Raw genomic sequence first — 22,822 nt, 5'->3', positions numbered from 1 at the left:
GGGTTACCCTGTAACTTTCTAAAGAATGAAATAACTTCTATCTCAAGGCCCCTTTTAAAAGCTATTTGCTACAAGGGTATTGGCATAAGTGCTATGTCAGTGCCACCTAATTTTATAGGCTATCACTAACATTTAAGAATTGATATGCTGCAGTTAGCCTCTCTGTTTATACTACATCTGTGGTGTTGGCTCTGTTGCTGGTACTGTAGCAAAATGCAACTTCATTTAAGCTGCCTTGGTGATGAATATTTCATCAGGGTTTTTTCTTTTGTATGACCTTTCTGCTGCAAAAACATAGAAACTAATTCTGTATGCATTGCATCTCTTGGAATGAATTTACTGAAGATTTCAGCATTCAGTCAGTTGTATGTAAAACAATGTTTGCAGAGATTTTAATTGATTGTTGGCTGTCCCCTACTTCTAACTTTTGCCAGGGGACAACACTCGAACAATTGAAACAGTTCATTGGGTCAGTATCGTTCATTTATAACAATCATATCTGCTGTTTTTTCCATATGCGTATAATCCAGGGGGACAAAACTCATGATCTGCTTTAATATTTAGCATTTGTATTGTGCTTTTAATCTAAGCTGTTTACATTTTTTTTCACTTGAGTAATTGATACAATCTGTTCCAAAAGTCCGTGGAATTATCCCAAGAGCTTCATTAACTTCAAAACACTCCAGTGAAATAAGGGAGTATTATGCTTAATTTATATCTAGGGAATTTCAGGTAGAAAGGAATTACGAGACTTTCCCCAAGCTACATAGTCAATGTCAAGAGTTCCTGATTCATACTTAAATACTCAGCCCACAAGATGACAGCTTTCTAAACTTACAATGCCTATAAGTGAAGTTAAAAAGTAGTTTTTAGAATAAAACTTGTGAAATATAAATAAAAGAAGATATCCATAACTCTTTACCTGTTTCTTCCTTTGTTGTGTTCATAGTATGTGTATGGATCCAAATGATGAAATGAAAGCTGGCCTGCTAGCACAGGCTGAATCACCAGAGAACATTTTCCTTATAGGAAGGTGGCAGCATTTGGCAGTAACATATTTGCAACAGCCAGAAGGCAAGAAAAATATCCATGGAGAACTATCGTTATGGGTCTCTGGTCAGAGGTAAAATACCTTTGAGGAAATTCAAGCTGTAATGGAATCTTTAAGAAACCAGAAAGTGGAAACAAGCTAATTACTTAAGGTTTTCCTGGTGAAAAAAGAGAGGACATATTGCCAGGATTCACAGAGAAGAGAGCGAGACTATATTCTTGGAGGGGGAAAAGGGGACATTTTACATAGTGAATTCTCCATCTGCTTTCAGAATCCATCTTCAGTCTCAGGCACATGTCCCATATATGACCAATTATCCTCACTGCGTTGTATACTTGTGTCCTTCTCCTTCTCCCCCCAGTTAGCAACCAGCAGAGTACACGGGACACCATAGGAATTCAGAGAGTGGTCAGAAAGGGTCTGTGCATGGAACTATGAGCTGGCATCATTTCTAAAGTGCAAGCTGGTAACTAATGTAAAGAAGGCTGTTGATCTGCAGAAGGGAAAGAGGAATTGTTTGTGGTTTTGGTGCTTCACTTAGAAAGAAGGCACATTATGGGAGGGTGGGGAAAGGGACATGCTTTTTAGAGAATGAGAGAGAGGGAGGAGAAGGAAAACGAATATCAATATTTTCTTCTGTTCTTAAAGTGTAAATCATGGAAGATGTATAGATTCTGTCTTAGATGTATTAAGCCAGTTGGCTGGTATGCTGCTTTCTAAAATAGATGACTATACTAAAATGAATTGTGAATTCCTTCTTTAAGGAAAAAAAATCTTTTAGAATCTGTTCAAAAGGCAAGTGACTTTGGTGTAACCATATCAAAATTGCTCCAGCTGGCATGGCATTGTTTAAAATTCCAAATCCAATTTCAGATTAACTAGTTGTCAGTGTATCACTCCTGTTTGCTTTTGTTAGAGAGGTTTTTTACAGGGCTGTGGAAATAATTTTATAGACCTCATCGTTCTGTTGTGTCTCTGAAGCTACAACAGTACCTTGTCAATTATTAGCAAGGAAGTGAAACTAACGGTCTCTAGTCTCTATCTAAACTGAGTGAAATGCAAACAGTCAGTAGTATAAATACTGAAAAATTGCTTTTAATATATTTGTACAAAAGCTTTAAGAATTAGGTGAATATATAATTTTATATCTTGACAGTGTATCTTTAATATTAAAAATGACCATGGTCCTAGAAAGTTAATCAAATTTACTGCACTTGAAATATTTCAGAAATGAAAGTGTGACAAGTTTAAGAATGTTGTAATATTTAAATGTTTGCTTTTTTTTATTTATATTTTAGGAAACATGAGATTAGTTTAGATTACACTCTACCAAGAAAAACAAGTTTATCTGACAGCAGTAAAACATTTTGTATGGTTGGTCATTGCACATCGTCCCAAGAAGAACTACTACACTTGGCTGGGAAATGGGATCTGGGAAACCTGCTTCTCTTTAATGGTACTTATATATTTGAAAGCAAAAACACCTCAAACCTTTTTTCCATTTAACTTTAATATTTTGAATATATAGTATGAATATTAATTAAATTGAAAGTTTTAACAAGCATACTTAATAGAAAAAACTCAGGTCTATTAAATACTAAAGAGATCCTTGAATTCAGTGTTACTTGCATATGAATTATTGTAAACAATATGGAGATGATTAGATTTTTATTTTTCTGTTTAGGTGCAAAGATTGGTCCAGAGGAAGCATTCTATCTATATGCCTGTGGACCAGACTTTAGCTCTTTAATGCCTTGTAAATATGGCAAAACAAAGACCAGCTATTCCAAATACATAAGTAAAGACATTCTGCAGTGTGAAAAAATCAAGGAACTCTTCATGACAAACAAGGAGGTGGATATTGGATCTCTAATTGTAAGTTTCTAGTCTGAGCCATGCTGAAACTTAAACTCTTAGCAGTGCATTAACAAACTTGTACCTTATGTTACATTGGGCAAAAAAAAATCCTGGGCAGTGTAGGAGATTTTATCTGTAACAGTTTTTGCTTTCTTTCATTTGAGGCCCTGCTCTCCAAGAATGGGAATTTTCTTGGGTCTTGGTTGGCCTCAGTGAGAACTCAGTGGAAAGAACAGCCATTGATTTCAATGGAAGTTGAATTGAGCACCTTGTTAGCAAGTAGCAGATGACTTTTGCCCCCTCCCTCATTCATCAAGATTCTTTTGTTTTTATTTGCTGTTCTGCTTCTGTCGGGCTGAATGTGAAGCTTGCAGCTAGAGACCTGCACAGGGAGAGGACAAGCAGAGCATGGGCCTCTCCAAAAATCTGTCCCTGAGTCTTGGGGAGAGAGGGAGGAAGTAGCGGGGCTGCTAATAGCAGTCTGAGCTCCTCCTCTCACCACCCTACAGCTGCTTCTCCTTCCCTGCTGCTGTAGTCCCATTTGTTGTGTCTGCCTCCACCTCCGTCTCATCTCATTGGGAAATCTGCAAAGCAGAAATCAGGGAAAGAGAATCAGGAGCTGTGTGGGAGAAGAGGAGAGCACTGTGCAGCTGGTACCCACCAGCCCTACTTCTTTCTCCTTCCCTGGGCTACAGGGACACAGTGTTGCTGTCTCTTCACTGCTGGGTGTCCTTTCTAGAGACATCCTGAGAAATTTTCTGGGCTTGGAGGTGTCATGTGAACCTTTCATTTGTGTTTGTGTGCCCCTCCAAAGTCATCACATTTAAATTCCTACACAAGCCCCTACTTACAGGTTTTTAGAGACTTATTAATGGGCTGAAGGGGAGAGAAGATGGAAGAGTGGTGTAGGTGGAATGCCTAATGAACCAGAGTGCCATAACTTATCACATTTTGTTTCACAGTAAAGTCAGACCTAACAATTATAAATAGTAAAATGTTCAGAGAAATGTAGTAGTCTGCTCATGAGTGAGTTAGTATTTAAGACTTGCACTATAAAAGAGTAATTTTTAAAATAAAAGCATAGCCTGTTTTTTCTAAAACCAGGATATTAACCCCTTGCAAGTCTCTTCTGTGCTATTTAGCCCTAGGTGTGAAATATCTCTCATGATGAAAGGTGAATTTTGCTCCAATCTCATTACCTCCTCTAATGAGTCTTCTGAAATTGTCTTCTCTGTGTTAGCCATCATCTTTGAGTGGTGATATGTGAGCAGTTTAGACGACCAGAGAACAAAAAGTTGAAACTAAAATTTTGTTAACAATCCTTTAACTTGAAATGAGCAGCTGTATAATTTACTATGAGGCATTGTTAAAATTTTCATATTTTTGAATGGAAGTGAAGCTTATCTGTCTCTTCTTACTGTTTATGATATGTAAGTTTTTTGCCACACATAAATAACCTTTTTGTATAAATACTTCAAAAAATGTTAAGGGGAAGGTGGTGGGGAATTATAAATAGAGACTTATTTCAGCTATCCTGACTAAAGCCTGAGAATGGCATTGTGTCTCAGGCACTCAAATATACAGTAAAACCTGTGTTATCCAGCACACGTGGGGATTAGGGCGTTCCAGTTATCTAAAAATTCTGGTTCTGAGGATCCCAGCTGCCTGGTCCAGCTTGGGACAGGGTGTCAGGCCAGGAGGGAGGGTACAGGAGGGGTCTGGGGGCAGGGTGTCAGAGCATGCTGGGAATAAAGGGTCTTGGCGGGGGGAGAGGAATGAGTGAGGGATGTGGGTGAAGGGAGATGCTTACCTGGCTTGGCACCCTGCTGCAGCAGGGAAAGCTTCCAGGCAGCCCGCTCTTTCCCCCCACCCCCCTTGGCTGGGGAGGGGAGAGGGAACTCAGTCCTTGCGCGCCCCCCTCCCCCAATGTAGTGGGGAACTCAGCATAGCTGCAGCACCAGGTCAGGCTACCCGCTGGCAGGGTGTGGGGATTGTAGGGTATAGAAACCCCGACCTTTCCCGCCACACCAAACTCTGCCGCTTCCCCAGCAAGCTGGGGAGGGACATGGGGGGGGGAGAGTGGCAGTGCACAGGGGGGCAGCAGAGCCTGAGTGCGCCCTGTGGGGGTGGGGGGGCGCGCAGCAAAGCCTAAGCCGAGTTCCATGCAGGCAGCAGTTTAAAAACACTGAGGTCCAAGAGCAGCTACTCAGTGCCTCGGACCCAGCCACCCGTCCCCCTCCCAGCAGCAGTGGCCACTGTAAAAGCTGCCGCCTGCACGTGTGGAGGTGGAGGAGGAGGAGGCGGTTGCATGGCACTGGAGGCCCTGTGGGACAGGGACAATCCTGTAAGCTGGGGGTGCACGGTGGTGGGGCAGCTGCAGTGGGTGGTGGAGCAGCCAGGGCCGCGTGCCACCAGAAGCCCGCCCTCACTGGCAAAGCTCCAATGGGAGCTGCCTATAAGCTCTACAGGGGGTGGACGAGTAGAATTTTTTTGCGAAACGCTTAGTTCCACTTTGCAGAATGGAGCACCATTTGCTCTAGGAAATTTGCTTATTTTTCTAAAGTTTTCCAGATAGTTAAGTGCCGGATAGTGCAGGTTTTACTATATATTTAGAAGAGTGTTTTGAGAGAAGTAGAAACAAGTTTCTGGATGCTACTGCTTTATATTTCCTAAGCCAAAAGCTTATTCTGTATGGTTTATGGCAAAGTAAAAACAAATAAGAAAATTCCAGTTTCTAAAAATTCCAGTTTCTAAAACTTGTGTTTCAGGAAAGTCTCGCTGTTGTCTATACTACTTGCTGCCCTGCTTTTTACACCATCTATGAACCTGTTATTAGAATGAAAGGTCAAGTGAAAACTGTGCCTTCTCAGAGACCTTTCAGCTCAAAAGAAGTTCAGAACAATTTATTGGATGCTCATCACCTGAAAACGCTTCAGCCTGTTGAATATAAAACTCTTCAGGGCATACTTCATGAAATTGGAGGAACTGGTGCATTTATCTTTCTCTTTGCTAGGGTAAGAGTTCAAAATATTGTGACATTTTTTTCTTCAGTCTTTGGTAGCACACCTACTGGTTTAAGACCCAAGTGGCTCTCTTAGAATATTACGTTTCAAAATTCTCACTTTTTTTTAAAAGTACACTTTTGACATTATGGAAAAATGTAGCTTGAACATAACCAATCATAAGCAATGTGGTTATTGTGCATTTTAAAGGAAACGGAAAGCTATTATAACAGCCCATGGTTATATCATGCAAGTTGATGTGAAAATTAAACTAAAAAATATAGTAAGTATGATGTGTGGTGTTGTACATTGCATCTGACTCTATGGAAGTATTAGCCTCTTAAATAGCAAGAGAGGGCTTGCATTTAAAATATCATGGAGTTTAAAAAAAAATTAGGTTTTTATTATATAAAGTAATTGGTGCCATTGTATTTCTTCAAAAGCCCACCCTTATTCATTTATAAATATTTGAATTCATGTGTTGGTGACAAACTGTTAATTGTTTTGAAATACATTGGACCTCATAGGATATTTTTTCCACACAGCCTTTTTTTATATAGTGCATGCATAGAAGTATGAGACCATACTTGATGCACTATACACATCTGACAAAATGCAAATTAAATCTAATCATCTCTGAACATGTTTAAACCTGAAAGAGTGCAGTTTGGGGTGGGGTAGAAGCATAGACTGTTCATAGGTATTGCTTGCTTTTAGGGTAAACTCTGAAGAATTAAACATGGCTTAGTAAAAAGGTCTGGTCAAAACTAAGTCACTTATTCAGAAGGATCATTTAAAAAAATTAAATGAAATAAATCAAGTTAGATTGATTTTTGCATCTTTTGTGTGTCTCCACATATTGGATTATAGCCACTACTGGTGCCAAAGTAGAATCCTTGCGCTTGGAATGTCTGGTTTCCTGACATTGATTGACGTGATTCCAAGACTCATTTGCACACTCGATCAAATTATCACATTACTATAGGGGGACCTATTTGTATGGGAATGAGGCTATCTGCTCTAACTGCAAAATCCTCAGTGGAAATTATTCCTATTCATTGTTACTGTGTTTCTTAAATTTTGCTAACTGTATAATTCCAGATTCTGCTATACATAGCATTCATGTCAATGAAACATGATTTCAGAGCTGTCAGGCAGCACAGCTGGTGTAAATACAGCATTGTTATACATACGTGACAGGAGAGTAGGATATGAATGTGTACAAAATCAGTTGAGCTTTCCTACTTGAACGTCTCTGACTGAACTCGAGTGGTATGGGTTGTCTCTCATAGGGTTCAGGACTGCATTCATATTGTTTACTACTTGTCTATATATTTACAGTCTGTTTACCAGTTTTATTCAGTAACACAGTTGACACAATCTCTGTGCTATGTGCAGTAGAGTTTTAACATTGGAGCAGACTGCTATAGTTACAGCCAGTCTATGTCCTAGATCTCCAGAAGCCTAGATCTCCAGAAGCCAGATGTGAAGGTGCTTTTGTAGCATTTAGGAAGTGTCTCCTCCTCATATAAATTACTCAATTTCCCTGAAACAATACTGAGCAGATGCTGCATATATTTCATTCCCATGTGATTTCCCAAAATGATGGGGAGCTATTTACTCCTTTTTGCTCATGTGCGTGTGGGTGGTGGTTGTTTTTTAGGAGTGTCTGTTTTTCACTCCAGTGGAAAGGATCTTTCTCATCAGTTTCCAATTTATTGGAAGATCTTCATTAACTCCATTGGGAATTCTGTGTATTTATTGGAGTAGTGTTTTTGTATGGGTATAAGAGACTATTTGTAGGCTCACGTAGTCTGGCTATGTGATGAATACTTTCTACAGAATATCTGCAAATCTGTTCTTTACACTAGCTCTAACAAAAATGTTACCACTTCAATAATTAAAAATGGCTTATTTCTAGGTTGTAGATATCAGCGACTGTGAAGAGACTCAAGCATTAGCACTACAACTTATACTCTCACTAACAAAATACAATCAACAGAGAATACAAGAGATGGAAAACTGTAATGGATATTCCATGATACATCAGGTGTTGATCAAACCCAAGTGTATTGTTGGATTTTACATTTTGAAGGTATAATGCTGTTTAAAAATGTTTGTATAGTGGAGTATATTGTTTGGAAGATCCTCAATGATCTTAGTCCTAGATTTTGAAGTCCTATTTGGGATGCAAATTATTGGTTTGGAGCCAGTCCAATGTATGAACAGTTGCCCTCAATCCAGAAACTATTGGGATAGGTGAAATGAGAGAATGTTAAAGAAACCGCTTGGATAGAAAGTATAACTTTCTATCTGAAAAATATCCCCCACTTAGCTAAGTTTTGTTTTAAGATGACAAGCTAAACAGAAGATTTTAGGAACCTACAGGTGAAATCTTAAATCAGAAGTGGAAGCTAACAGTATTATTTCAGAGGGGACTGAACTAATACTATTTGTAATGCTCTCTTAGCACATACTGTAGGATGTTTTTGGAAGAGGTGAGGAAGAGCTTGTGTAAATCTTTGAACAAAAACTGTTTCTTTGCAATCCCTTACATGTAGTTTTTTTTTTTTTTTAACAATAATCCTGGTAGCATTTCTTTTGGAACATCTGCTCTAGGATGGAACTGTTTTTGATGTATTTTGTAGGTCCAGGAATTCCTGACGAGTATTTGATGGATATCAGGCATATGAATCTTACTTACAAATTTTGTTACACCTGGGAGGGAAAACTGCAGATTTCTCTTGCAACTACAGGAATAGGTGTCCTCTGGGGACCATCCCCGTGACTTCCTTTCAATCCTTCAAAATGTCATTTTTACTTGAGAATGTTTATTTGAAATGGGCATATGGTGTATGTGTGCTATGCCTTGTTAAGAAGGTGGACAACATCTCTTAAATTCTGTGGAATTTTTTTTCTGAAAGTAGGTTATTGCTAAGGCATTCAAAACTGATGGATTGCCAGCTAAGGACATCTTATAGACGTGAGTTTTAGGAAGTGCTGCACACCAATCTTCTGAGGATCTTTTGGAAAGTCTAGGCCACCTATCATACAGTGTTGATGCAAGATTAAGCATACCTATGTTGCATCATAAGCCTAGAAAGGATGCAAATAAGATAGAGTAGAAACAAACTCTTATTAAAATATGGATTTAATTGTGGTCTACAATTCTCAGATCACAAGCTAAGTCTCTTTTTTTGTTTTTCCTATTAGACACTTCTTGAAGGATGCTGCAGTGATGAGATTCTTAATATAAATGAGAGCGGACAATTCATGCTTGATGCGAATTCTACTGCAGTAATACAAGATATTAAATTGCTAGAAGAGTTGCTGCTTGATTGGAAGATCTGGTCTAAAGCGCAGGTATTTACCATCTCAAGACGGATAAAATTGACTAAGAAGTACAGTACTACTTCTTCGAGAGAAGTCTCTGTAGTGCTCCACAGCAGGTGCTTGGACACACCGACACCTGCAGTGGAGCACCCACAGGGACGCTCATCTCAAAGAACGTCAGTTACTGATAAAGTTGAGTAACCTCCTCTTTCTGTCATCATCCTTTCTTGATCTGAAATGGCTCTCTTGCTGCTAGTTTGGGGATTTGAACAGCTACCAAAATAGTTGGTGACGAAGAAATGGAAATAATAACAAACTTCTCATGGCCATTAGCATAGATCTTGATTGCATTCAGTATTATAGCAAGAGTGTAATTGCAAATCCTTCCATTTTGTTATACAATTTTAGAGAGACAGGGTAGGTGAGATTATATGTTTTGTTGTACCAACTTCTATTGATAAGAGAAACAAGTGGTCAAGCTTCCACAGAGCAGTTCTTTGGGTGACCTGAAGGAGAGAACTTTACCCACCCTGTCTCTCCAGTTCTCTGGAACGAATACAGCTACAACAGCACTGCATACAATTATGCTTTTTTATATTTTTCAAAATTATATATACATGGGTAAAGTGTCAAATATTAAGGATTAACAATGTAATAATACCCTTTAACGTGCATAAATTTTCTTCTAGGTCAGAGTTTTTGGAACTAATTTTTAATTTTCCTGTTCCTTCTTTGCCTGCAAATACAGTAAAAAGCATTTTGATTTAATTATAATGCTTCATATTATCTTAATCTACTGAAAGTAGGATAGTATAGCTTATAGAAAAGAGTGGGGGATGCTATATTTGGTGCTTCTTGTTTTATACGCGCGTCTTGTTTTTTCAGCAAGGTGTTTGGGAAACTCTCTTAGCAGCTCTGGAAATCCTTATCAGAGCTAACCATCATCATCAAATGTTTAACATCAAACAACTGTTGAAAGCTCAAGTGTTGCATCACTTCCTGCTAACATGTCAGGTTCTGCAGGTACTGTCGGTATTATCTATTATTTTATGCTTGGTAAATAATTCAGTGGTAAACTAAAAACATAATGCACATTATTCTCCATTGTTTAGTTTTACTTTTCCAGGTATCCTTGTAAAGACGAGTCCTTTTCCCCTATCTTATTACAGACATTATAAAGCAGTGATACTTGCATCAGAATATACGAGTTGTAGAGAAGGTCATTGGAGGGTGATGCACAATCCTCTAGTACCCTCAATGGCCTCATGTTCAGCCACTGTTCCCACCAACCTCAGGAGCAATGGACTTTAACTACATTCCTTCAGCATTCCCACTGGGCTGCTAAGATGGTCCTTCTGTGTAATATCACATGTGTATTAGATCTTCCATACAAAATATTGGTATAGCTTTACTCTCAAATCATTGTTAATAAAAAATGTGGATAGTGCTAATGGTGTTCAGAAACATATGGTTTAAACATGGGCTGTGAGTGAATGCCCAGCTGGGGAAGGGAAACCTCAACTCTGCCCCTTCTGCGGCCTTTCCCCCTTTCCACTTGTGGCAAGCCACGACAGTGGTTGGCCTCCATCCCTGAACATTCTCAGGCCTCTTAGTCTCCCCCATCTCAGTGGGTGGTGCAGCCTCACCCTTCCCAGCTGACTGAGAAGGGCTGGGCAGTCGCACCACAAACCTAGCCCTCCTGGGCAGCTGGACGTTTTGCCTACATTACCTGCCACCCAGGAGATTAAACTTTTTTAACATATAACCATCAATCACTTTTGATTGTCTAAGAAAATGCAAATTATTATAGTCTATTCTTAAAGGATTATACCGCTATAAAAAGAGAGGTATATTACAATTAATATTACATTTGAATAAACAAATTTAGGCTTTTAAAATGGCTTGACTTGTTTTCCCTAATCTTAATGACTGCCATATTCTTGTACTGCCATAAAACAGGAGTACCTTTCTTTTATCTATGGTTGCATGCCTCTTAAGACCATTAACTAGAACATGAGACTTCGGAAGTCAGATGACTTATTCTTTTATATAAGTTCTATTTTATCTAATCCCATTTTTCCTTTGCCATATTCCTAATTATCTTCTCTAGAAACCTATACAATATTTCCTTTATACTCTTCTATATTGCTTTCTTTAGTCACTTGTTCCTAGTGATTCCATGTGTCTGTCACTGTGCATAAACTCCTAGTTTTATCATTTTTAGGTTGTGTTTTGGACCCAATTACCTAAGGCACTTATTGGACTAATCTTTGATGTAATAGTCAATGTCTTCAATTCACATCACTTCCTTCCCCTTCCTGTTAGAGAAAATGACCCTAAACTCTCTTAATCGTTAAAGCAACTGGGGAGAAAATGTCATTTTACCCCATCTAGTCCTAGTGATTTTTGTCTTACATGTGACTCTCATAGACTGTGCTTCCCAGTATAGAACATCTTAATCTGTTTTATACTGCACGGAATGCATTGTCAGCCCTTACCAATTTCATCTAATCGATGCCTCATGCAAGAATAGTCTAACCTTTGTGTTATGACTCTAATAAATTATTGTAAATGGATTTGCCTTTTAAACTTAACTCCTAGAGGAGTTCAGGAAAAGATAGCAATGCTAATGTCAAACACTTCTGTGTTGTAATACAAGTAATGTTACTAAGCAACTGTTCCATAGCCCTTAGTCTGCACTAAAATTACAAAATTAGGTTCCCAGAGAAGTGGCAGATAGATGCCTACCAAATTAACAAATGTGTCTAAATAGTTTGGGATCTAAAGTCCGATTTGAAGTTAAAGGCACCTAGTGGGATTTTTTGTAAGTCTAATCTTAGGTTAAATAGTTGTGCAATTGTAGTTAATATTTCAAAATCTATTAATTACTAGAAGATTTACTTATTGTTGCTTTGATCCTTAACTCAAATAATGTCTTTCTTTATTTGAATTATTACTCTGGGGTGGGGCTAGGGATGAGGGGTTTGGAATGTAGGCTGTCTCCGGAGAGAATATAACCTCAGCCTTCTCTCACCGCAGTAGCTTAAAGCAAGTGAGATGCACCAGTCCGTGGCCACTGCAGCGGGCACAGCCAGGGAAGGGGGTGCATGTCCTCCAGCAGGAGACAAGCAGACTTATATTTCAGACAGTTTGTCTATATATAGTAGTCATCTCTTTCTCCACCCCTATCCTCTGCTGGCCCAGTGGAGTTTTTCTGTCCTGGGCCCTATCTCTGGCCCCTTGCTGCCCCCCGTGTGGTCATTCTGCAACATAATTCCCTCCTTCCAGACCTCTGCTTTCCATTTTATGAGCAACAATCGAATTCCAGGCGCATCCCATTATCCCGGCACAGCCAAACCCTGACCTTGCTGTAAGTTATGATAACTGGAAGCTGCATACCCAATTTAGAGGTCCTAGATCTTATCATTTAGGAGGAGCTATTGAACAAACAGACTCAAGGACAAACAGACTCATGCTTCTAAAATGTATAGTAAGATTTTTATTTATCTATATACATCACTAAAATTGCAACCTAAGTGGTTCCATGGAACCACTGAGAAACAAACTTTAGAAATAAGGCCAGATTCAATATCTGTTGGGTTTTTTTTAACGTGTACTTGTGTAACTTTCTTAGTTATTACAGTTGTGTTTCAGGAATGCTAGTTGCAGGTAATATTGAATGAACACAGTAGCTTCTTCCAAGTTAGGTAAAGTATACTAAGACTTTTTCTTACATGTACTATATGGAAGAGTATAGTGATGAAGTGAGTTAAACTGAGATTCAGGTCATTTTATCTGTGTGTTTCTCTTTCAGGAGCAAAAGGAAGGGCACCTTACATCCCTGCCTCGGGAGGTTTGTAGATCATTTGTGAAAATAATTGAAGAAGTGCTTGGATCTCCCCCAGACCTGGAATTACTGACACTGATCTTCAATTTCCTCTTAGCAGTTCACCCTCCCACTAATACATATGTTTGTCACAATCCCACCAACTTCTACTTTGCTCTGCACATAGGTAGATACAATATTTTGTTCAAACAGAAATAGACTGTAAGATGAAATGCCACTCTATTTGATTAAAAATAAAATTAAACTAATTTTATAAATAGCTGTTCTGTGAATGCCTGTGCTATATACTACCATGTAACTAGTGTTTCTACAAAAGTGGCTGAATTGAGTTTTAGAACCAAAATTTTTTCCTTCTTCAAAAATTTATATTTATTTTGATTCTATCAAGAAAAATTCTTTAAATAGACCTCCTATTTTTCATGATACCTCATCAGGTTATTAATTATAAATCCAAAGACAATAAGATGCATTTTTCAAGCTGCAAATGATACCTGCATCTCCAGGTATAGACATACTCTGTTTACCAGTTCCCCAAATATGCTTCTATGGAGAGGCTAGTTTATATACACTCAGTATGAAAATCTATCCATAAACCCTAAATCAGTCGTTTTCAACCTTTTTTCATTTGTGGCCCCTAAAAGAATTTGAATGGAGAAGTGGATCCCTTAAGAAATCTTAGATAAAGTCTGCAGACACCAGGTTGAAAAGCATTACCTTAAATGTAACTGCAGTTTATGGGGACCTATTCAAGAGGGAAATCATCTACTTTCAGAGTAACTCTTAGACAAACTTGTTATGGTATTGCACATGATAAAGTACTTGAGGGCTTTAGAGCACATTCTGTCAGATCAAAAAATGGCTTTCATAATGCTCACAGAGGTAAATATTTCAAAGCTGCTATTTTGAGGTCTCAGTAAATTCCATAGCATTACTTGCTTGACTAGGTGGCTAGATATAGATGCCAATTTGGGAGTGCATTCCTGCCATCTCTAACTAATTCTCCTCAGGCTTTTCTCCTTGGATGGCTGTTCCTGCTTGTTAATCTCCAGTACTGTGAATTCATACAGGCAGTTATCAGAGGAAAAGTGTTTTTGTCACTAATTAATAGTTCCTTCAGAAGAATACCCATGTAACTCCACTCCCCTATATTAGTCTTTTCTTGAAAGAATTCCTAAATTAATTGAATCAACTAAGAAGCAGTTGGAATGGATTGCTACTCCTCCATCCTCAAATGTCAGTGTAGATATGTAGAAAGGTGCCGTGAGGGGCACAATTCCTGATTGTGTAGATCTATGCAAACTGCCATCTGGAGTTAGTAAATAACCCTTGTCCAGATATTACTTGTTTTGCTAGCAGTCCCAATGCGTGAGCCTTAACTTGAGGCAATTTTTCAGGTTTTAAGTCCCCTTATAAATCAGTTTTACAGTATTGGTAGTCTTTAAGCACATTACATAACTTTACAATAGTTTTTGTTGGTTGCTTTAAGATAAAATATCATAAAGAATTCATGTGCAATGTTGTGTACATCATGCTAATTTGGATAATTTGGGCAGTTGCATAACTGATTCATTATTTTCAACAAGATTTGCAATTTAAGAGGATTCTACTGTATTTAAACTTTATTGGATTTTAATCCATTTTAAATACATGATTTTGAGCTTCAACAATTGTAATGAAATTAACAGCGAGGTAAAATGCATATTTAGGGAAGACAAAGGACAGCTAAGGCTGGAAGGGGGTCCAATCAGAGGATCCCTCAGAAATGAGGGAGACAGGAAAGAGGTGAAATTGCAACTAGCCACATGGCAACGTTTTTGTTCAAGATTACTATAGTCAATTATCCTTCTGAGCCATCAGTGGAAGATGCACAGTGATCTCCTGACAGCACTCAGTTAGAAAAAGTGAACACAGAAGCGTTTGAAAGTGAGTAAAGTTAGGACTTTTGTAATCAAGAACAGCCATGTGATCTGTGGTAGTAAATGATTACTGTAGTAAACAAAAATGGGTATAGACTTCTAAAATCTTCTTTTGTAAAGAAGCACTTTTTCACATCTATATAGCATAAAATATATTTTATAGATTTAATTTCTAATTAAAGTTGATATTCTCAAGGTTTTTGCCTGTACGTTTTGACTTTGTAGATGATGTATAGTTTTGAGACTGGTGAAACCCATTGTGGTATAATTATGTTTTGAGCCAGATTTTCAGACTATACTCTACTTTTGCAGATGCATTTCAAGTCCATGTCCAGTTTCAGTAATTGGCTCTCTGCTTGAATGGCATGCAATTGTCAGCATTTGATCTCCAACATGACTCCATGTCCGATTTCATAGGCACACTTTGAGTCTTGGTGAACCTGATAAAGAGCTACATTTTTTTTGTGAGAGATAGGAATTAGAGAGGGGTGTCCTTTATGTTGCTAACTTTTCAGCAAGATGGCTACTAGCAGGTAGTGTGGAAATGCTGTTTTCAAATGTACAATTTTGGGAACCGTTTCACTGAGAAGAATATTCTAAAAATCCATTTAGTGAGAAAGATAACACTACTATACTGAACAAAAGTATAATTCTTTCATTCTAAAGCGTGTGTCTTAAATATGAAAGGAAAGCACTTCACTAATTAAATCTTGCAGTGATATGTTTCGAATAATTTAATTTTTATTAACTATTATTGCTTTGACTTATCTGTGTTTAATTCACTAAGAGCACAAACTTGCATAAAGTTAGATCATTGTTCCCTCTGCCCACGTTCTCTCTCCTACACCCCCTTTTTCTAGATGGCAAGATTTTTCTGGAAAAGGTCCAATCGATCAAGTACCTGAGAGATTCCAGCAGTGGTGGAAAATCACTTGACAGTAGTACATTTGTAAATACAAGTCCAACTGGATTTACTGCTTCAGCACTGGGAGGTAAAATATTGATATTACATACCTGCTGCTAGAAAGCATATGCACAGTTTCTGGGTTTGGCAACAAAGCAAGGGAAAAGGCTGCAATTGTAAAGTGGTGGAAAAGTCAACTTAAATGTAGTCCACTGATGCAACATTACTAGGACCATATCAGTATTTTATAACTTGACATGATGAGAAATGGTGATTTGGCCATTTTAAATGTAGTAAAAAATAGAAAATCAGTATTTGAAAGATGCAGTGAGTATAATATACTCCTCATATCTGAAATAAAGTAGGAAACCCTATTAGGAGTAACTTAATCCAGGTATATATCCCAATTGTGTGACTTACATGCCCAGCAAGTTACTTGGCTGGGAGGGAATTGCCAGGTTTACTATTGCAGTTGAGCTTTAAAATGTAAAAAGTTGAGATGTAAAAAGGTGAGATGTCATTCTGTTCATGTATGTGTGCTGTACATACTATAATTATACAAAAGAGATTGGATCCAAGTTACTCAACCTTCCACTTTGCAAAATATCATCTTCTGTTATGATTTCAGTGTAACATTTTAGCTGCCCATAAAAATACAAATTAGTAACTTTCCAACAAATCCTGAGTCATTACAGCAAAAAATTAACATGTATTAACCAGCATGGGCAAACTGCTCTATAATTCTGTAATTTAACAAGTAGTCTTTTAATGTTTGTTATACACATTTTCAAATATCATCCCTGGATCAAAATTTAAAGCTAGTTCAAAAAAGTCTTTCAATGTAACTATCAGTGTGGCCTTAACTATGACTTCAATGTATATCTACATTGAGGCATGATCTTTGGCTAAACCTGCAGGATCCAAACACTTAGCCAACATGTACAAGATGCGTGAGTTGCTTCCATTTTCATTTCCTCTTTGTGACTGTTGCAATTTCAGTTCTATAAAACCCAACAGTACCACGTTCCTGACCTAACTGCAAAATGGATTTTATTGTATTTGAAGCAGTTCTTCGCTTGTGAAAAGCATATTACAAGTTAGCTCTTCAAGTGTTATGTGCCTGCTAGACTGAGGCTTGGTTATTGCGCCCTCCCTTCCCCAAAAGTAATATGCCTTTCACTTTGCTTAAAACCATGGCATGAAATATTGCAATCTCCTCAGGTTTTGTGTGTGAACGTTAGCCATTTTATGCTCTTACGAGAGGACTTAAACCAATAAACAGATTATTTTACATACAAGTTATTTCTTCAAGAATGTTATCCATTCATCTGTCTCAGATGAATATTACAGACAAATAGGTCTTCCTTAGACCGTTGCAAAAATGAGATTATTAGAAGACTTACCTGGCATTCTCCAAGTTTGGCCCGGGGCAGGAGGGGGGCCCGGGGTGGATGTGGGAAGGTAGGCATGGAGGGGAGGGGGATACTGCGTAGGCTTACTGTTGGTGTCTTCAGGCCTGGGAGAGGGGAGCCATGCAGGCCTCCCACCAGCTGCCTGGCTCCAGTGGTGGGGCTGGCAGGGATTTCCCATCTCCCAATCTGGGGGAAGGATCTGCGGCAGGGCAGCCACTTACCTGGGCTGGTAGCAGGCAACATGGCGAGCCCCATCCCCAGCTGGCCACTCCATTGGTAGTGTGGCTGCCCCCTGTGGTCACTCAGCAATAGAGCTGTCTGTCCCCTGTGGTAATTGTGATTATCACATCCTCCCTCTCTGTCCCTTCCCATTCCATGTTATGGGAAATAATTGAATTCCAGGTACATCCTGTGTTCCTGGAACAATCAAACCCTAACCTTGCTTTGAGTTAGGATAAGAAGAAGCTGCATACCAAATTTTGTGGTCCTAGCTGTTACCATTTAGAAGGCGTTGTTGAACAAACGGACTCGCAGACAGATGGACTCACAGACGAGTGGATGCACAGATCTCTAAAATCTCTTTCGCTATTGCATCAGATGCTCAGCTCTAATATTGTTTTATGAAGACTGGAGCATCCTAACCCAGTTATATTGTGCATTAGTTGCTGATAGTCCTTCAGATTCTTACGTTTTATTTTTAAAAACTGATTTTTGTGAATACACAGTGGAAAGAAAGCTCTCTCACTCTAAAGAGGAGACAGAATGAAATATCCTGAATACAACAAATTAAGATAAGCTGAGAATTAGTAAACAGAGAGAAATGAAGATGAAATCTGTAGCTTAGTTTACATTTGCCATTCAGTAAAAGTAGACAAACTAATTCAGTTTTAAATGTTGCATAGTTGCCTCTGAGATTAGAGCGTAAATGACTTGAAAAATTGGTGATCTACATACATAACCTTACTTTTTCAACGTTTGGCCCTATTAAGATACTTAGTCTTTTAGGGTGAGTCTGCACTGCACCATTATTTGATTATAAGATAACTAGCATTATAACAATGTGAGCGTCTACACAGTCATTCCAAAATCTTATTCTGGACAGCTTATTCCAAAATCTGTATACCTCATTCTAGAAGGAATAACGCCTATTCCAAAATAGTCTTTAAAGTGCTACATAGTCCTCTAACAAGATGATTTATTAGATGATCTTGTTAGTCTTTAAAGTGCTACATAGTCCTGTATTTTGCTTCAGCTACACCAGACTAACACGGCTACATTTCTATCACTATTCCAAAATAGCTATTTCAAAATAAGGTGCGTGTAGACATTCAACTTCTGCTATTTCACAGTAGTCCCTTACCAGGACCATTCTAAGTTATTCCTCCCAAGTGCTTCCTGGGGCTCTAAATCGAGATAGCACATCTACATGGGAAGCCTCCCTCGGACTAATTTTGAGGCTTCCCTGCGGTGTAGGCGTGCTATTTTGAAATAAGCTATTTCTGAATAGCTTATTTTGAGATAAGAGTGCATTGTAGATGTACCCTTGGGGAATTTTTTAGTGTTAAGCTCCAATCACGTATATGTTCAGGGTTTTATTGTCTATTGACTTAAATATGGGACTGTACTGAACAGAACATTCCTTGTAGGATCTGCTGTTTGACTTCTGAAGTTGTATGACTAGAGAGGTTATTTAAGAGGTGTTATCTTCAAAACAACATTAGGAAGGACCAAAAACTATTCTTCTTTGTGAGCATTAACTTGTGTATATATTATTTTATTGCCATATGCTGTAACTCAAGTAAACTGAATGTATTGTCTTTGAAATCAAACGTCTCAATAGTTGAGCCAACTTCATGGCCTATTATATCAGAATGTGGTATCTTTTCTTAGTTGAATTAATGTTTGGGGCACTGAGAAAACTGTGATTGTTAGTATAAGAAGTCAATAGGCACATAACTTTGTGCATTTTGTGGATGGGCTAGTTGGGGTAAAAGAGAAAATTAAAATTTCTGATATGGTTTTTAATACAAAATTAGGTGCTAAGAATATTTTGTGTTCTCCTTCCCAGGAAATATTTCCAAGATTCGCGTACCGCAGCTAACACACTCCCAGGCACCTGAACGACGTTGCAAAAGCCTGCCAGCATCTCCTACTGCCTCACCACAAGTGCATCCAAAAAGGCTGCTTAGGAGCTTGGGTAGAAGCATTGATGACTTGCAGGAAGTTGTGGAGAGTGACTCTGCTGATCCAAAGGGGAAAAATAGCTTTGTGGGAAGCTCTGAAACATTAAAAAGGGTACAGGAGGAACTCTTTGTCAGCAGCTGTGAGTCTGCCAAAACGGTTTGTGACTCGGACTTAACATCTGCTGAAGCATTTGTTGACATTTCAAAAGAAGAACTAGAATTACCTGCAAACAAAGAAGTAAATGCAGAACTGAAAAGTAATGAGAATGGTGCTGCAGTTGAATCCTCATTGCGCCGTCCTGACAATCTGAAGGGGCTGCCTTCATTTCAGAAAAGTCAACATAATTTTGCAGGCTTGGGTCTAGCATTTCCTGCTCATAGTGGATCATCCTCCTTTGCTCGCTGGTCAAGCCTCACTGATAGGACTGTACTTCCTGAAGATTGGGAAAGTCTTGCCTTCTCTTCAGTTAGCGAACAAACCTTTAAAAGATCTGAAAGACCTGATTATAGGTATGAACCCTTTCTTTAACTCTAGTTGCTCAACATTCTAGAAATAATTCTAATAGTGCAGTAATTTCTGCCATAATTCATAGATGTGACAAATGTTTTGTTCTTGCTATAGGCTATATGTTTAAAAAAAAAGTTAATCAGACTGAAATTGAGTATTGCATCTGTAGTGGAAACTTGCAGATATATTCATTGAACTAGTTGTCTCCTAGAAAATTGCTCTTATTTTAAATTCCATATTATTTAAATAATCCGTGCCTTGCAGGGTCAAACTATTTGTATGATGCCTAGCATAGTGGGACCCTGAACTTGACTGAAACCTTTGGATACTACTGTAATACAAATAACTCTGCTGATGGTGTCCTCCACTGATTGAAGTTAAGAATTAAGCTCTAAAAAGGGAATAAGAGGAGTGGTGGGAAGAGCCAGGGGAAATAATCTTTGTCAGACCGTCATTAGTCTGACCTTTTTCTGGCTACACTAAAAGAAGGGCAGGAGATGACTGATAAGATTTTAATCAGGCCACAACTTCACTGTTAGATGTCTGGAACTACCTAGCAGATAAGTGGACACAGTGCAGATATCTCCATCTTCTGTCAATATCAACCCAGGGCAGTTCTTCCAGTGCTTCTCTTTTTCTGTCCAGGTTCCCCAGCCAGCCCACTGCTGGAACCTCATAGAAGGGTTGAGGTGTGCTATATGCAAAGGGAGTTAGCTCCCTGCCATGCCAGTCATAGGAACCCTAAGCTTACCCCATTCCACTCTTTTAACCAACACTTCCCTTATTTAGTTCTCTATCAAGCCTTTTATCCAGTCACTGTACACCATAGTGTCTGCACTGAATATCCACCCCACACTTTCATAATGGTTTGCAACAAAAAGAAATGTTTTTTCCTGCATGTGGAAGAAGGGGCTTCTCATCCAGGTTTGTCCCTTTTCTACTGCTCAGCCCTTCCCATCCCAGGGGATGAGTCAGCACCACCATGGTGACCCACTCCTCCTTTTGAAGCAGTTTTTGAAGCCTCTCCAGTTCCTCCATAAAGCACTGTTCCTTCTCCCTTGGCAAGCTGGACACCGTCCCTCCTCCTCACTTTACGGTGTACTATGGTCATTTACCCCCTTCAGATAGCCTCTAATGCTACAGTCCTGTAGTTTAAATTCAATATATTATAATAGCACGTTTTCTTCTTTGTTTTCAGATCTACAGAAGATTGTCTTGTGCTTATATGCTGTGGTTTGTACGACCTCTTACGTGGAGTACTTTTAATCCTGCCAGATATCATGTTAGAAGATGTGATAGACAGACTTATTCAGCCTGACACACTTACTGTTCTTGTGAATCATCCCTCTCCTCTCATACAGCAAGGAGTCATTAAAGTAGGCATATGTATAGCCTAAATGTTTGCAGCTTAGATAAGCATGTGAACTTAAATATATGCAAAGTTTGATCTAAAATATCCTTCCTACACAGATTGTTAGCAAAAATAAGATTGACTTCATTGTTATATTTCCCTAGTCTTAGCCCCCAAAAGCCTTTTAAAAGCTGACTTTGTTTCATAAAAGATAGCAAAAGAAATGAAATCCTATGGGGGGAATAAGAATACAAAAAATGGGAGTAATATGGTAGGAAAATAAATTACCATCCTTTAGTAGAGATAGCACATCAAATAAAAATTTCCTCCAGTATTTGCTTAGTTCTAAAATCCTTCCTTGAGGCAGAATTCCCATTGGAGTCAGTGTGAACTCTTGCCTGGGTATTAACTTAAACTGACCATGGATTTTACTTTTGTGTTTGAGGCAGAGCCTAGGGAGTAGCTTTAGTTTATAGTTTGAAAGGGAACTTCAAAGGTTTCATTAAAGTAGATGGATGGATCAACGAAAAATAGAGCCACTGAAGTCACAGCTCAGTAGCAATGTAGATAAATCTAAAGTATATTTTATTATATATGTTTTTGTTCAGTTTTTAATTTATCTGCCAAATTTTGCAGTCAAGGTTGTGTGTTTTACTGGAAGTAATGGATTGTAATAGATGTAGAGATAGTTATAAAATAGACTAGACTAGAAGTCTTTGATTTGAATAGCAGAAGAAATTCTTTTCTTTGATAGATTGAGGTCAGTAGAAGTTGCAAATACAATCAAAGGGAAAAGTTTTGACTTTTAATTTAGAAATCTGATTTTTTTTTAACTTTTTTTTTTTAACTCTCCATTCCTGAATGGAACATGTCACAAACAAGAATTGTTAAACTTATATGGAAATTATATGAAAAATATTTAATCATAAATCAAAATGATGCGTTTCTTTCTAGTTGTTGGATGCCTATTTCAACAGAGCAACCAGGGAACAAAAGGAAAAATTTTTAAAGAATCGTGGCTTCTCCTTGTTAGCCAACCAATTGTATCTTCATCAAGGAACTCAGGAACTTGTGGAGTGCTTTTTGGAAATGCTTTTTGGCCGATCTGTTAGACTTGATGAAGAGTAAGTGTTGCTTGTGTTCAGAACATGCTATTTTTGTGAAAGACAAGATATTGTGTTGTCATCTGATGGCAGATGACACAGTACATTTAAGTCCTGCCTTATTCTCAGCCTCATCAAAACTATTTCTATGACTGCAAGTTTATTGGAACTCTGAAAACTAAGTTTCTCAGTTTTTTGTTAACCACATTATCATACGATCTTTATGCAAAGTGTAGGCCACTGCATTTCAGTAGCACATTGACACACACTGACCAACCAGACTATGGCACACTTTCGCTCTACCTTTTATGAGGAGAAAGCCCCATATCTTTGCTTAATACTGAGGCTCCTTTAC

The 22,822-nt window shown here is 38.4% G+C and overlaps 1 protein-coding gene across 7 annotated transcripts in view; it reads left to right on the top strand.

Moving 5' to 3' along the window:
- The window catches only part of LYST (lysosomal trafficking regulator), a 153,754-nt gene that overhangs the window by 68,811 nt on the left and 62,121 nt on the right, over positions 1-22,822 (top strand). For all 7 annotated transcript variants that reach the window (XM_006122067.4, XM_075924798.1, XM_075924800.1 and 4 more), the window contains 12 exons: positions 950-1,123; positions 2,350-2,507; positions 2,736-2,926; positions 5,677-5,922; positions 7,832-8,005; positions 9,124-9,273; positions 10,129-10,266; positions 13,058-13,256; positions 15,867-15,998; positions 19,391-20,015; positions 21,212-21,389; positions 22,319-22,488. In XM_006122067.4, coding sequence (XP_006122129.2) covers positions 950-1,123; positions 2,350-2,507; positions 2,736-2,926; positions 5,677-5,922; positions 7,832-8,005; positions 9,124-9,273; positions 10,129-10,266; positions 13,058-13,256; positions 15,867-15,998; positions 19,391-20,015; positions 21,212-21,389; positions 22,319-22,488 — 2,535 coding nt within the window. The remainder of the gene's footprint in view (positions 1-949; positions 1,124-2,349; positions 2,508-2,735; positions 2,927-5,676; positions 5,923-7,831; positions 8,006-9,123; positions 9,274-10,128; positions 10,267-13,057; positions 13,257-15,866; positions 15,999-19,390; positions 20,016-21,211; positions 21,390-22,318; positions 22,489-22,822) is intronic.

Source organism: Pelodiscus sinensis, chromosome 3 (assembly GCF_049634645.1).
Source record: "Pelodiscus sinensis isolate JC-2024 chromosome 3, ASM4963464v1, whole genome shotgun sequence".
Taxonomy (NCBI): domain Eukaryota; kingdom Metazoa; phylum Chordata; order Testudines; family Trionychidae; genus Pelodiscus; species Pelodiscus sinensis.
Note: the sequence above shows the minus strand (reverse complement) of the source record. Positions and strands in the feature narration are given on the sequence as shown.